This window comes from Amborella trichopoda, chromosome 10, assembly GCF_054954075.1.
Source record: "Amborella trichopoda isolate Santa Cruz 75 chromosome 10, AtrichopodaSantaCruz75HAP2 v2.0, whole genome shotgun sequence".
Taxonomy (NCBI): Eukaryota; Viridiplantae; Streptophyta; class Magnoliopsida; order Amborellales; family Amborellaceae; genus Amborella; species Amborella trichopoda.
Genome location: NC_142345.1, coordinates 34,732,325 through 34,745,438, shown reverse-complemented (window position 1 = coordinate 34,745,438; position 13,114 = coordinate 34,732,325). Strand labels below are relative to the sequence as shown.

Below are 13,114 nucleotides of genomic sequence, written 5' to 3'. Positions count from 1 at the left end.
AACCATTTTGAACTCGTGTTGCCACCGGTCAATTTTTGTGATGCTCAAAATAATTTTATCGAGCCACTACAACCTTTTCGGACTTGTGCCGCCATGGACCAATTTTTATCATGCTCTAAATAATTCTTTCTAGCCCCTAATATTTTTTCGGATTCATGCCCCTACCGGCCAAATTTTGTCGTGCTCAAAATAAATTTTTCAGACACATGCATGCTCAGGACATTTTTTCGAGCTTCTGAAAAATCTTCAGATTCGCCACCGGCAAATTTCTATTGTGCTCAGGATATTTTTTCAAACCCCTAAATTTTTCGGAGTCATATCACCAAGCGATTGCTGAATCAGAAGTCTATTGTGCTCAGAATATTTTTTCAAACCCCTAAATTTTTCGGAGTCATATCACCGAGCGATTGCTGAATCACGTTTTACGGAGATGCAGATAAACGAGTCGTGGAAATTATATCACCAAGCGATTGCTGAATCAGAAGAAGAGGTTTAACAGAGATGCAGAAGAAGAGGTTTAACAGAGATGCTGATAAAGGAGTTGTGGAAATTATAAGGAGTCGTGGAAATTACAATTGCTTGGTCAGGCACTTGCATCGTCGTCACCGTTTCGAGAGCAAAAATCCACCGATTTTGTTTTTGTATAAAGAGGGTGAGATCCACAATTTTGCGCTAGGACCATTTGAAAGAGAGGGACATGGAGGACTTTCATAACCTTTTCTCTGTTATGCTTGGTCGATGTGGTTTAATATTCAGGAATGGAATAATGGGTTGAGAGGTCATGTGAGCAGTATCATCTGCGGTACCATGTGCTTACGTCTTGTGGTCTATTCTCTCTTTAGAATTTGAAATATCTTTGATGCGTTTTTTTTTGTGGTGAAGCGAGTTGTTGAGGAAACAAGAAGGATGTGCCCAATTTTTTTGTAGAAAGATTAGCGTCATGTATGGTGTTTTGATTGTTGGATAGGAAGGCATCTTAAATAATAATAATGATAATAAATACGGAGTGGTGGTGCGCGTAATATTAAGTTATATTGGACAACAAATGGTAATAGATCTCTTCCAATAGAATCATACCTAATTTTTTTGATTCACTTACGGAACTTAAAATTTGAAGTAAAATACAAGATGCTCCACTTATATCCAAAAATTACAATGAAAGGCACTTAACTATTTTTTTTATTTTTTCCAAAATTACTTCTCAATTAACTTTTTTTTTTTTTTTTTTCAGTCGGCAAGGCAATACCTTACAGTTTGGGGCATTGTCCTATAAATGAAAAGCCCAAAAAAATTAAATAAAAAAAAAAAGATAAAAGAGGGTTAACCAACTCTTTTTATTAATTTTCGCATATAAATGAAGCATTTTGTATTTTATTTAAAATTTTAAAATCCGTACATAAATAAGTCATTATCATTCTTATGACAATTTTAAGAGCTTAAATATTTTTGGGAGGCACTAAAAATTTTCGTGCGTGCCATAGTTGGCTGCCCGAGGTCGGATGACGGAAGCCCAGATTTTAGGCCCACGGTGGGAGGGATTCTTGAGTGCGGCACTGAGAGGATTTTGAGAGAGAGAGAGAGAGTGTGCGTGTGGTACCATGAACGAGAAAGGGGAATGAGAGTACCACCGCGACTGATAAGAAGAGCGGGATATCTACGGTCGGTAGTGAGAGGAAGAAAGACTCAACGGTGAGTTGAGGGCTTTTAGAGAGAGAAATCAACGGTAAGTTGGCTAACGGCGTTGAGAGAGAGAGAGAGGGATCAAAGGTGATTTGGGTGAGGGGTTTTAGAGAGAGAAAGAGATCAACGGTGAGTTGGGTACGCGTTTCGACCTTTGAGCGAAAGCGATTTGAGTGAGGGTTTCTAAAAAGGGGCAAGCTTTCTACGCTTGTCGGTAGACAAATTTTATATCTCTCCTTATCCAATCGTTCATTCCGAATAGACCCAATCATGTCACCCATTGTACTATTTTATTTTTAAGTTTTTCGATTTGAGTGAGGGTTTCTAAAAAGCGGCAATCATTTTATGCTTGTCAGTATAAAACTGTTATATTTTTCCCTATCCGATCTTTCATTATGAATGGACCCAATCATGTCACGTACTGTATTATTTTTTTTAAATTCTTTTTTAAACAAAACAATTTAATTTTTAGAGAGAGAAGAAAAAGCTGCTCTCATGGTGAGTAAGGGAGAGATTCTCTCTCTTCAACTGATGTTTTCTATGCTTGAGTAAGCTTGAAGGCCAGATAGATGCTGAAACCAGGGAATTGAGAGTAGTGTTGCAACTGGTGCCATATTCGAGCCTGATCAAAGGTTGGGAATGGATATTCCTTTAAAAGTCCACAGATCCATATAAATCTCGGCCACTACCTCCCAAGCTTGAGAAGGGTTTGCCTTGGGTTTATGTGGACGTGAGAGTGGGTTGCCGCCAGGTTCACATGGACTTGAGAGGAGGTGGCCCCAGGCTTATATGGACTTGAGAGAGGTAGCCCTAAGTCCGTAGGCGATAGCCCCGAGTTTATTTGGATCTGAGACGGTTGCCTAGGTCTGTACCCGAGCTTTAGAGGAGGTCGCCTAGGGATCATATGGGCTTGAGAGGCGGTTGCTTTAGGGTTCATATGGACTTGATAGTGGGTGGCTTGGGTCTGTACCTGGGCTTGAGAGGGGTTGTCTAGGGTTCATGTGGGCTTGAGAGGGGGTGGCCCAAGGTGGCTTGAGAGGGGTGGCCCAAAGTTCATATGGAGTTGAGAGGGGGTGGCCTCACGTCCATATGGACTTGAGAGGGGATCACCTAAGTCCATGTGAACTTGAGAAGGGATTGCTTAGGGTTCATATGGACTTCAGAGGGTGTCCATATGGACTTGATAGGGGATAGATAGGCTTGGGTCTGTATGGATTTGAGAGGGGATCCCCCTTCCCTCCCTCCTTCCTCTTTTATTTGGAAGTTTCCATGGGAGTCATTTCCCCTTTCGTGCCATGTGCCCTTAGTTTTTTCTTTTCTTTTTTTTATGGAGTCAATAAAGCCCAATTGTTACTCCTTCATCTCGTCAGGTAGGCATGGGTCATATGGGACGGTCAGAAACCAACCAAGAAAATGTGTCCTGTTTGTCTCCCTAGGAAGGGGGAGGAGTTACTGTCGGCTAGACTGTACACGGCAGTTACTGTTGGCATCTCTAAATGTAGGGGTGAACCTTTAATGACCATTGAGCATCACTTTTTGTCTTGGAAAATTTATCAGGACAGCTCAGGAAAAGGGATGAGAGATGTAAATACGACGCGACCCATACTTCACTACCTCCATCGCTTCAATGTCGCCCTTGGCAGAATCATTCAACTTTAAGAAAATGCATGACTCGGAGTGACAAGGTTCACCGGTCCCCAAAAGGTCTTCGGTTCATCCAACCATTAGAAGGCATGTAACAAATTTTACATTAGTCGAACAATTAATGAACTTTAGTGTAAGTGTGGTACTCAAACTAAGCATGATGAGTAGCCAGTTGAGTTTTAAGCCGGTTGAGTTTTAAAATCTTAAGGTACATGTGTATAGCGCAACGTTACCTCCTGATAGGGTCGGAGATGCCCACTGCAATTTTTTAATGGATTGTGTGGTCATTGGGCGTGTTTGGTAAAATTAAAAGAACAAGAGCCAAATGCTCATAATTGAATAAAATAAAAAATTACACAAGAATCTCTCTTTGCCACTTTTTGTCTCTATCCCTCTCTCTAAAAATCTATCACCCTTATCCTAATCCAATGTAAATATCTTTCTTTTTTTTTTACTTCTTAACGCCTTATCAATCATTTAAGAGATAACAACTCAACTCTCACAAAAATAGAAACTATACATTAAATAAAAATCTAAAATAAATATTCTAACACCTTTAGAAAATTTTCCATTTTGTCCCTTAAATCTCTACTAGGAAGAAAAGACAAAACATCACCAAGCGAGGTTCCACTTCCTGCTCCACATTTGGGACAGTTGGAACATGAAATCTAGGAGAAAAAAAGAATTGCACTACTGTTGAAGAGGGTATATCCTCCAAATTTGGGTTCCTAAAATTAATCCGAGTTAGAATTTTAACAACTCAATCCCCACAAAAATAGAAACTATATCTTGCATAAAAATCTAAAATAAATATCCGAACTAGCTCCTTTTGAAAATAGCTTATTTTCTTCCTTAAATCTTTACATGAAAAAAATAAAAAAAAATAAAAATAAAGGAAAGCCCTCTAGGTTAGTGTTGAAAAGGGTATATCCCCAAAATTTGAGATCCTAAAATTAATCTTAAGTGGGGTTTTACCTGAGGTAGTAAATGGTTAGTATACTTCGAAGGGAGTATAATATCTTTTGGCTTTTGAAAATGTAAAATATTAAGAATTTGGTTCATTCAAACTCTAATAAGCGAGGCCATCTTTAAAATTTTCATACCTATTAGCCCATTGGATTCACCAAAATCCATTGTTCCTCTTCAAGTTTAAACTTTTAGGACAGTTAGCCCCCAACTATGTTTTTCTTATTTTTTTCACAAATTTGAGCTTTTTGTTTTATAAAATACCAAACCCATACATTAGTCATCTATATATATATATATATATATATATATATATATATATATATATATATATATATATATATATATATATGATATACAAATTTTATTAATAATAATAAAAATAACAACAACAATAATATATTAATTGTTAAATAATTCATCTCTTATAGATATTTTGATAAATTTATTTAATAAATAAATAAATAGCAAGCCATTAACAATAGTAATAAAGATCTTGATTAATTATTTTCCAAGTTAAAAAGATATCGATGCAATTGTAAAATAAGCCATAATATTAAATAAAAATTCATTTTCTTTTCAAGTCTAAATTTATAGAGTATGGTTCCCAGATGTAAGATTGGTTTTGGACAATAGAAGAGAAAGAGAAGGGAGTTGACTAATGGATGGGTTTAGCATTTTGCAAAAACAAAAAAGATCAAATTTATAAGGGTGCGGTTCGTGTAGAGCCTAGGCTCTAAACAATAAAATTAGAGCCTACCTTCAAATAATGTCAAGAAATGTGGTTTCAATACTGGAAATCTTTATGGTAGCCATAAAATATATTTTCATCTTTATTTATAAATTTTAAAGCTTAAAAAATAGTGTAGATCGACAGATCTATGAAAACTTAAGAATCTTGAAAATTGACGGTCCAAAAATACATTACAAAATATAGTATTCCCAAACTTTAAAATCCATTTTTTCTCATATCTATGCATGTTGATGTCGAGATGATCTATTTGAGCATATATAGGCATCAAAACAACTTCTTTTAGTGAAAATTTTGAGGTAGGCTCTTATTTGATTGTTTAGATCCTAGGCTCTATATAAATTTTTTCTAATTTATAAAAAAGAAAAAAAAAATCATAATTGGGGACTAACGTTTCCAAAGTTTTAAAGTGGAGGATCAATAGTTATGGAAATTTCGGGGAAAGGGGGAGAGGTCATTTTCCCCTAATTATTATTCTATTATTGGGTGACGGATATAGTCAAGGAGATGGTCTCCAGTCAATTCCAATCACCTAAGCGGCCATATATAGATAGAATATGGGTCAAAGGAATTCGAGTCAGGCGGTGGCGGGCGCGACGTGAGATCCTCTACTAATTTAATTCACTTAATCTTTTTCCGAACCACTTGCGTTTTTTGTTCTTTTATCATGGCTACATCTCCCTCGGGCTTATATAAACTGATGGGAGAGTTTGACATGTATAGAGAGCATTTATCCTTGTTCTTCGTTCTTTCTTTCTTCATCATTATAATCAGCAACTTTTCTGCTTCTTGTTGTGTGATTTGAGAGGAGTGAAATCCAAGGGGGAAGAAATGGTGAAGCATGCCCCTCTGTTTGCTCAAATATTGTTCCAGAGCTCTCTGGCAGTGATGTATGTGATAACTAGGGTGGCTTTTGAGAGGGGGATGAGTCGTTTCATCTTTGTTACTTACAGGCAGGCTATTGCCACACTTGCCATCTCACCTTTCGCCTACTTTCTTGATAAGTAAGCTCTCTCAAGCTCTCCCTCTCTCTGTTCTTTTCTGCTTTTTGCAGGAGTGCAGTTCCTCTATAACTTTTTGAAATTTTTGCAGGAACAAAAGGCCTCCCATGACCCTGAAAGACTTGGGTAAAATATTTATTCTTGGATTATTGGGGTAAGAGCAGTTCCTAATTTGGTGATATAATACCTTCTATCTTGCTCACAATCTCTGTTTCTGTTATAGTTCAGCTATTATACTCATCTTTTTCTTTCTTTATTCCATGGATTACACTCTTTTTGACTTGTTACATTTATTTCAGGGTTCCACTCTCCCAAATCCTCTATTTCTCAGGGCTTTACTACACTTCTTCAACCTTTGCTGCCACCATAATGAATCTCATCCCTGCCCTTGCCTTTGTCATGGCTTTTCTCCTAAGGTACACTCATCTCTTTTCACTCAAGCTCATGTTGTGCACTGATTTGAACGAAAATGCTTAACAACTTCTTTGTTTCTATCTTATTTTTTCTCCTAAGGTACACTCATCTCTTTTCGCTCAAACTCATGTTGTACACTGATTTGAACTAAAATGCTTAACAACTTCTTTGTTTCTATCTTATTCTCATTTATCAGAATGGAGAAAGTGAATTTAAGGAGTCTAAGGGGACAAGCAAAGGTTGTTGGTACCATAATATGCGTGAGCGGCGCCATGATCATGACTTTAATTAAAGGTCCAGTGCTAGGATTCCTTGGTTTCCTTAAGAATCCGACCGCTCTTTCAGATCTTTTGGTCACCAATTCCGCCGTTGTCATGAAGGATAATTGGACACTGGGTCCAATTCTGCTTGTGCTAAGTGTCACAGCCTACTCTACATGGATAGTATACCAGGTTAACCTTCTAAACTTATTCATCCTCTTGATTTTTATATCATCATCGAGCTTTTTTCGAACTTGGGGTCGGTTACACAAATCTTGATCCGCCTGTCGAGGTTCATACCCTCTTAATTTTCTATGCAAAGCAATTTTCTTATGTATCATGTTTATTGACATTTTCAGGCATGGACTTTCAAGGATTATCCTGCTCAGCTATCCTTGACAGCGATGATGTTGGGCATGGGTACAATTCAGTCTGCAGTCATTTCAGTTATATTTGATAGGTCCTCGGCTTGGAAATTAGGATGGAATTTTGAGCTCTTTACCTATGCTTACAGTGTAAGAATTCCTACCAACCTATTTTATGCTACTTTCATATTAATTGTTCGAAAAGATATTACTTATTGTTTATGAAACAGAGACGAGAAATATATACAAATAGAAACACGAGTTTCTCTGAATTCTAGATAGTTCATAGGCCCTTGGATAATGTCATTCAATGTTCATTGACTTGCTCTATGACATTAAATTTAATAATATTCTCATTTCCAATTATACCAAGGAACTTTTTTCATTTTTACATGGATTTATGAGATTCTTTGGGACATTAAATTGCTGGTCCACTTTTTATATATATATATCATTAACTAGGAACTTTAATGACCATTTGGTCTTTTCCTTGATGTCTCTTTTGGCCCACGGGCTTAGCTAAAACTATCCACCTGCAGGGTATCATGTGTTCGGCTTTGGCATTCTTTATTCAAAGTTGGTGCATAAAGAAGAGAGGCCCTGTCTTTGCTGCTGCATTCAACCCCCTATGCACAGTATTGGTGGCCATTTTAGAGCCTATTATTCTTCATGTCGATGTTCACGTCGGATCGTAAGGCCATCATCTTCATCATCGTCGTCTGTTTTTTTATTTCGTGAATTTTACTAGTTAATTCTTAGAATCTTGCTACGAATACATTTGGGGATAGTTCATGTTGTATATCTAATAATTCCTTTTTTCTTTCTTTTTTTCTTCCAGTGTGGTAGGGATGTTTTTGATCATTTGTGGACTTTACTTCGTTCTATGGGGCAAAGCAAAGGACAGAAAGCCTGCAAAGATTTTGCCCACCCAAAATGAAGAAACTCGTGAAGAGAAAAAGGAAAGTGGGGAAGGAGGCATAGTGCTTGGGATGATATCTGAGAACCAAAATGAAGGCGTAGTACTTGAGATGATATCTGGGAACCAAAATAAAGATGAAATCAAGAATTGAGCTTGGGCTTGAGTGGTTAGCAGCTGATATTTAGCCATGCAGTTACCATCCCAAAGAAAAGAAAAAAGAAAAAAAACAATGAAGAAGAAGAAGATGAAATCCATTCAAAGTGTGAAAGGACTTGTAGCTGAGAAATAGTACAACTGAAAGCACTATAAAGGACAGAGAAAGATTGTCTCACTATGAAATTGCACGTAAGGTACCTGGATGACTCACCACGTTCTAAAGTTTTGGAGATTTCATCAAGTCATCTTCCTTCGTAATTCAAGAACAACTCATGATGGAAAACATGTCATTTCGAAATTCTTTTTAGTTTTTTTTTTTATTTTAAAATTTTGTGTCAAGAGTTATTGTTGTTAGTAATATTGTATACAGCATTCTTTCATTTTTTATCCTCAAGGGTAATTATGTCTACTATTAATGTGTACATTGTAGTGTATTGAATAAATGAATAGAAATAAGATGTTTTCTTCCATTCTCTCTCTCCTCTCTAGGGTTTCTATATTCTCACGTAGTATCAAAGCTAGGGTTTCTATATTCTCACATAGTATCTGAGCGGCAACCTCACTTTTCTCTCTTCATCTTGGTGCAACCTGTAAGTGCCATATCATCTCTTCACTTTTCCTGTCTATATGATTTTCTTCTCTCTCTGAGCACAAAATCTTTCTCTCTGTCTTCATCTTGGTGCAACCTGTAAGTGCCATATCATCTCTTCACTTTTCCTGTCTATATGATTTTCTTCTCTCTCTGAGCACAAAATCTTTCTCTCTGCCAAAAAATATGGTTTTCTTTCTTTAGACTTCGTGAGTATTTTTGCAAGTGTTACTTCTTCTTTCTCTCTCTAAGCTAAGTCAAGTTGATCAAGTGTTTTTTTTTCTCTTTAAGTAAGTCTCTCTCTCAGTTCTATATATATATATATATATATATATATATATATATATATATATATATATATATATATATATATATATAAATTCTTCCAAACATTTTTAGACGAAAACGAACAGTGATTTCGCCTAACCTCATCATCGTCCAAAGTTCATCGCGCGGTTACTATTGTCCGATAGTATTTCATTTTTCATTTTTTTTATATAAATCGGAATGATTCAAAATTTAGAGCGTGTGTGCATTTTAGTGAGGCACACCTAATAAAAATATAAAAAACATAAAAAACGTAATTCGTGAAAAATAAAATTTACCAAAATACCCCCAAAAGTTTTCGACGGTATTTTAGTCAATTTTTGCATGGAAAATATTTTTTTGATATTTTTCGGTGATTCGCCTATTTTTTATGAACACACCTTCCAAATTTCAGGATATTCTGATTTATAAAAAAAATAAAAAAATAAAATACTACCAGACAATCGTGACTTTGTGATGAACTTTGGATGGTGATGAGGGTAAGCGAAATCATTGTTCATTTTCACCTATAGCCATTTTGTAATATCTTCCATATATATATATATATATATATATATATATATATATCTGGTTGATCTACCGTATATCTCTCAACTTTCACTCGCTTTCTCTCAACATTCTCTGTCTCTCTCTCAACAAACACTTAGATTTTCGTCCTCTTCTTAAAAAAGCTTTGTTTTTTTTGGGTGAGTTAGTGGTGAGAGAGCCCCTACCCATAGCAGGAATTAATCCTAAGATGTAGCCTTGCAATTTTAAAAAAAAAATCTTTGTTTTGTCTTCATCACTTAATTACCTCCATATCCTACAGTTGGGAGTATGTTGAGAGAATGTCTTTATCTTTAACCCCCAAAAGTGTAACCTCAACAAATCCTATGCCGAGCTCCTTTCTGTGAAGCGAAACCTAAGCTCGGCAACCTTTGTTTCGAACTAACTTCTGTGAATCCAAACCAAAGTTTGGCAACCCTTGTGCCGAACTAGTCTCTATTAAATCAAACTTTGTGCTGAACTACTTTGTATGAAGCCAAACCAAAGCTCGACAACCCTTGTGCCGAGCCAGTCTTTGTAAGGTCAAATAAAAAATTTGGCAACCTTTGTGCCTAACTAGTCTCTGTGAAGCCAAGTCATAGTTCAACACTCTACTTATCAAAGTAGGTTCCATCTTCCCTAAAACTTGGATAACATTAGTACCAATGTAATCATAGTCATTTCTCAAAATTGTTCTTCTTCTAGTGACTACTTTACTTTCAGAACATCAAGTGAAGTAATTCCTTTTAAGTATGGCACACCTAAGCTTCACATCCTTCATCTCTATTAAACTTAGTAGAGACAACTACTTCAAATGGGAGGCCCAAGCTTTAAATTGTATTAAAGGCTTGAATCTTAAAAGTCACCTTAATGGGTTTGGTCGGCCACAAAATGAATCTATTTTTGAGGAACAAAAAGAAAATCAAGGCACCAATCTAGAACATTCAAAGTATCCAAATTTTTTGAAATGTGCATGAAGGATAAAGCACTTTGGAGTTGGTTACTTTCTACTCTCTCTAATGACTTACTCACTGAAGTGATGTACCTAATGATAACTCAAGAAATGTGGGAGACACTTTACAATACATATCCAAGGGAAAAATTTGCTAATGTTTTCCAATTTAAAACAAAATTAATCAATTTACAAAAGGGCTCTCAATCAGTAGCTGCATACCTGAATATGTTCAAAACTATATGTGACTACATTGATGCAATTGGTAGTCCAGTAAGCGATCAAGATATGGTTTTTTATACCTTCAAAGGTCTTGGTCTAGAGTTTAACTCATTTAAGACCTCCTTGATGATCGTTCTTTGGTTATGGAATCTGGTGTAACTGCTCATATGACAGATGACAACTCTCAATTCCGAAGTATGATTCCTTACCATGGTCCTTGCATTATATTAACTGGAGATGGTATTGCTTTACCTCTATCCCTTATTAGAACTTTGACTATTTCTACTACCTTTGGTTCTCTAAATATTCATAAAGTTTTAATTGTTCACAAACTAATGAAACAACTCACATTTGTATCTCAATTTGCTAAAGATTTTAAGTTTTGTTTTGAGTTTACTCCTCATGGTTGCATTGTAAAGGATCTACAAAATGGAAAGGTGATTGCTGAGGGGATGCTAAGAGAAGGCTTCTATGTGCTTCAAAATTATCAACTCTACATTCTTGCTATGAATATCTCCAAAGCAAGATGATAATCTTCTATTTTGTGGCATGAGCGCCTAGGTCATCCTAGTTCCACTATTGTAAGTCATCTTAGAAAAGAGTTAGTTTTACCTAATTTTGTTGATGACCTGCCTTCTAGTTCATTGTGTTCATCATGTCAGTTAGGAAAACACTCTGAATCTACAGTTGACTCAACTAATAGAAAGTATAATGGTCCACTTGATTTAATTCACATTGTTCTTCGGAGTCCAACCTCAGTTACTTCCTTATCAGGTTCTAGATTCTATGTTGTTTTTGTCGATGATTATGCTTGATCTGATATGTTTAATTGCTTTGTTAAATTTCACACCTACGCTGAGCATCAATTTTCTTCCAAACTGAAGGCTTTTAGGCCTGATGGTGGAGGTGGATTCACTTTTCATGTTTTTAAATAATATTTGAGTCAGCATGGCATTCATCATCAATACTCATGTCCATACACTCCTACACAAAATAATGTTGTGTGCAAACATCGTCATATTGTTAAGTGTGGTCTTTCCATGATATATTAAAAAAGCCTACCACAATTTCTTTCGCCAGAAGCTTTTTCCACCACGGTGTATCTCATTCACAGATTGCCAAGCTCTATGTTATTTTTCATATCTCCCTTCCAAAAGTTTTTTTATAGCAAATCAGATTACTCTTTTGTCCGTATCTTTGGTTGTGTATGTTTATTACACACATATCCATTCTTCTCAAAGAAACAAATTTTCTCCTAAGGCTCTCGAGTGTAGAATTTTTTAGATAGCTCAGAATATAAAGGTTATGGATGTTATGGCAAAGCATCGATTCGCTTCTTTATTGCAACACATGTAACATTTGATGAAACTAAGTTCTACTTTAAGAACTAGTGTTTCCTAATTAACACAAGTAATGAAATGCCAAATAATGTGTTTGCACCTACTTTAATGCCTTTTCAATTGTAGGACAAAGTAAACTCGCGAATGCCAATCTCTGCTAAGGTTACAGATGAACCATCTCAATAGCACCACCCTCATCAGTCATCTCCTCACTCTGATAGGTCCGATCTACAACCTATTTCCTCGACATAAATTTCACCCCCACCTTTCCTCTCTCCAACTTCAAACTTCGATACATCTCCCGTAGTGCAACATCATTTATCTGAACGACCTTCATAAGTTTCACCTATACCCCCACGTCGTTCCTCTTGCTCAACACAACCTCCTAAATACCTGTCATACTACCATGTTTACTCTGCAACCATTCATTCTCTTGACACTACCTCTAAGCCCATAAGAACAAAAGAACTCTGCAACCATTCATTCTCTTGACACTACCTCTAAGCCCATAAGAACAAAAGACCTTATTGATAGTTTTACCTCAGAGAGACTGTATTTCCATCATCAAGCATTTGCAACCTAAATTTCTCAATTTCAAGAACAAACCACCCATGAAGAACCAGCTTCTAACACTTGGTGGCTGACCTTAATGAAGGAAGAGATAAATGCACCTAAAAGGAATCATACTTAGGAACTAGTTTCATTGCCTCCAGGAAAAAATATTGTGGGCACAAAATGGATGTAAAAAGTTAAGGTCAAATCAGAGGGCTCAGCTGAAAGGTTGAAGTCAAGACTAGTAGCTAGGGGGTTTAGTCAAGAATATAGTATTAATTATGATGAAACCATCAGTCCAGTTGTAAAGGCAACCACTATTCGATGCATTCTGGCTGTCATTTATATTTAATTTTGAAACTACATCAACTTGATGTGAAAAATTCATTTCTTCATTGTCATTTGAAAGAAAAAGTGTATCTGTAACAACCTAAAGGATTTGAAGATCCCT

General features: G+C 36.2%; 1 protein-coding gene across 2 annotated transcripts; it reads left to right on the top strand.

Moving 5' to 3' along the window:
• The first annotated feature begins 5,730 nt into the window (after positions 1 to 5,730).
• On the top strand, positions 5,731 to 8,625 carry LOC18446626 (WAT1-related protein At2g37460). Of its 2 annotated transcripts, XM_011629666.3 has the most exons (7): positions 5,731 to 6,045; positions 6,134 to 6,196; positions 6,342 to 6,458; positions 6,653 to 6,908; positions 7,076 to 7,231; positions 7,621 to 7,772; positions 7,920 to 8,625. In XM_011629666.3, the coding sequence occupies exons 1-7, from the start codon at positions 5,873 to 5,875 to the stop codon at positions 8,149 to 8,151; spliced, it is 1,149 nt and encodes a 382-aa protein (XP_011627968.2). In that variant the 5' UTR covers positions 5,731 to 5,872; the 3' UTR covers positions 8,152 to 8,625. The 2 variants fall into 2 exon arrangements, with proteins under 2 accessions (XP_011627968.2, XP_088705722.1); XM_088849596.1 differs by lacking the exon at positions 7,621 to 7,772 and having other exon boundaries at positions 5,735 to 6,045; positions 7,920 to 8,026.
• Positions 8,626 to 13,114: the final 4,489 nt, after the last annotated feature.

What these genes read in the sequence shown, in the direction of transcription:
- LOC18446626 (XM_011629666.3), top strand. Translation starts at nt 5,873, where the DNA reads ATGGTGAAGCATGCCCCTCTGTTTGCTCAAATATTGTTCCAGAGCTCT. An exon ending in TTTATTCTTGGATTATTGGG is followed by an intron (nt 6,197 to 6,341) that starts GTAAGAGCAGTT and finishes CATTTATTTCAG; the next exon opens with GGTTCCACTCTCCCAAATCC. An exon ending in CTACATGGATAGTATACCAG is followed by an intron (nt 6,909 to 7,075) that starts GTTAACCTTCTA and finishes TGACATTTTCAG; the next exon opens with GCATGGACTTTCAAGGATTA.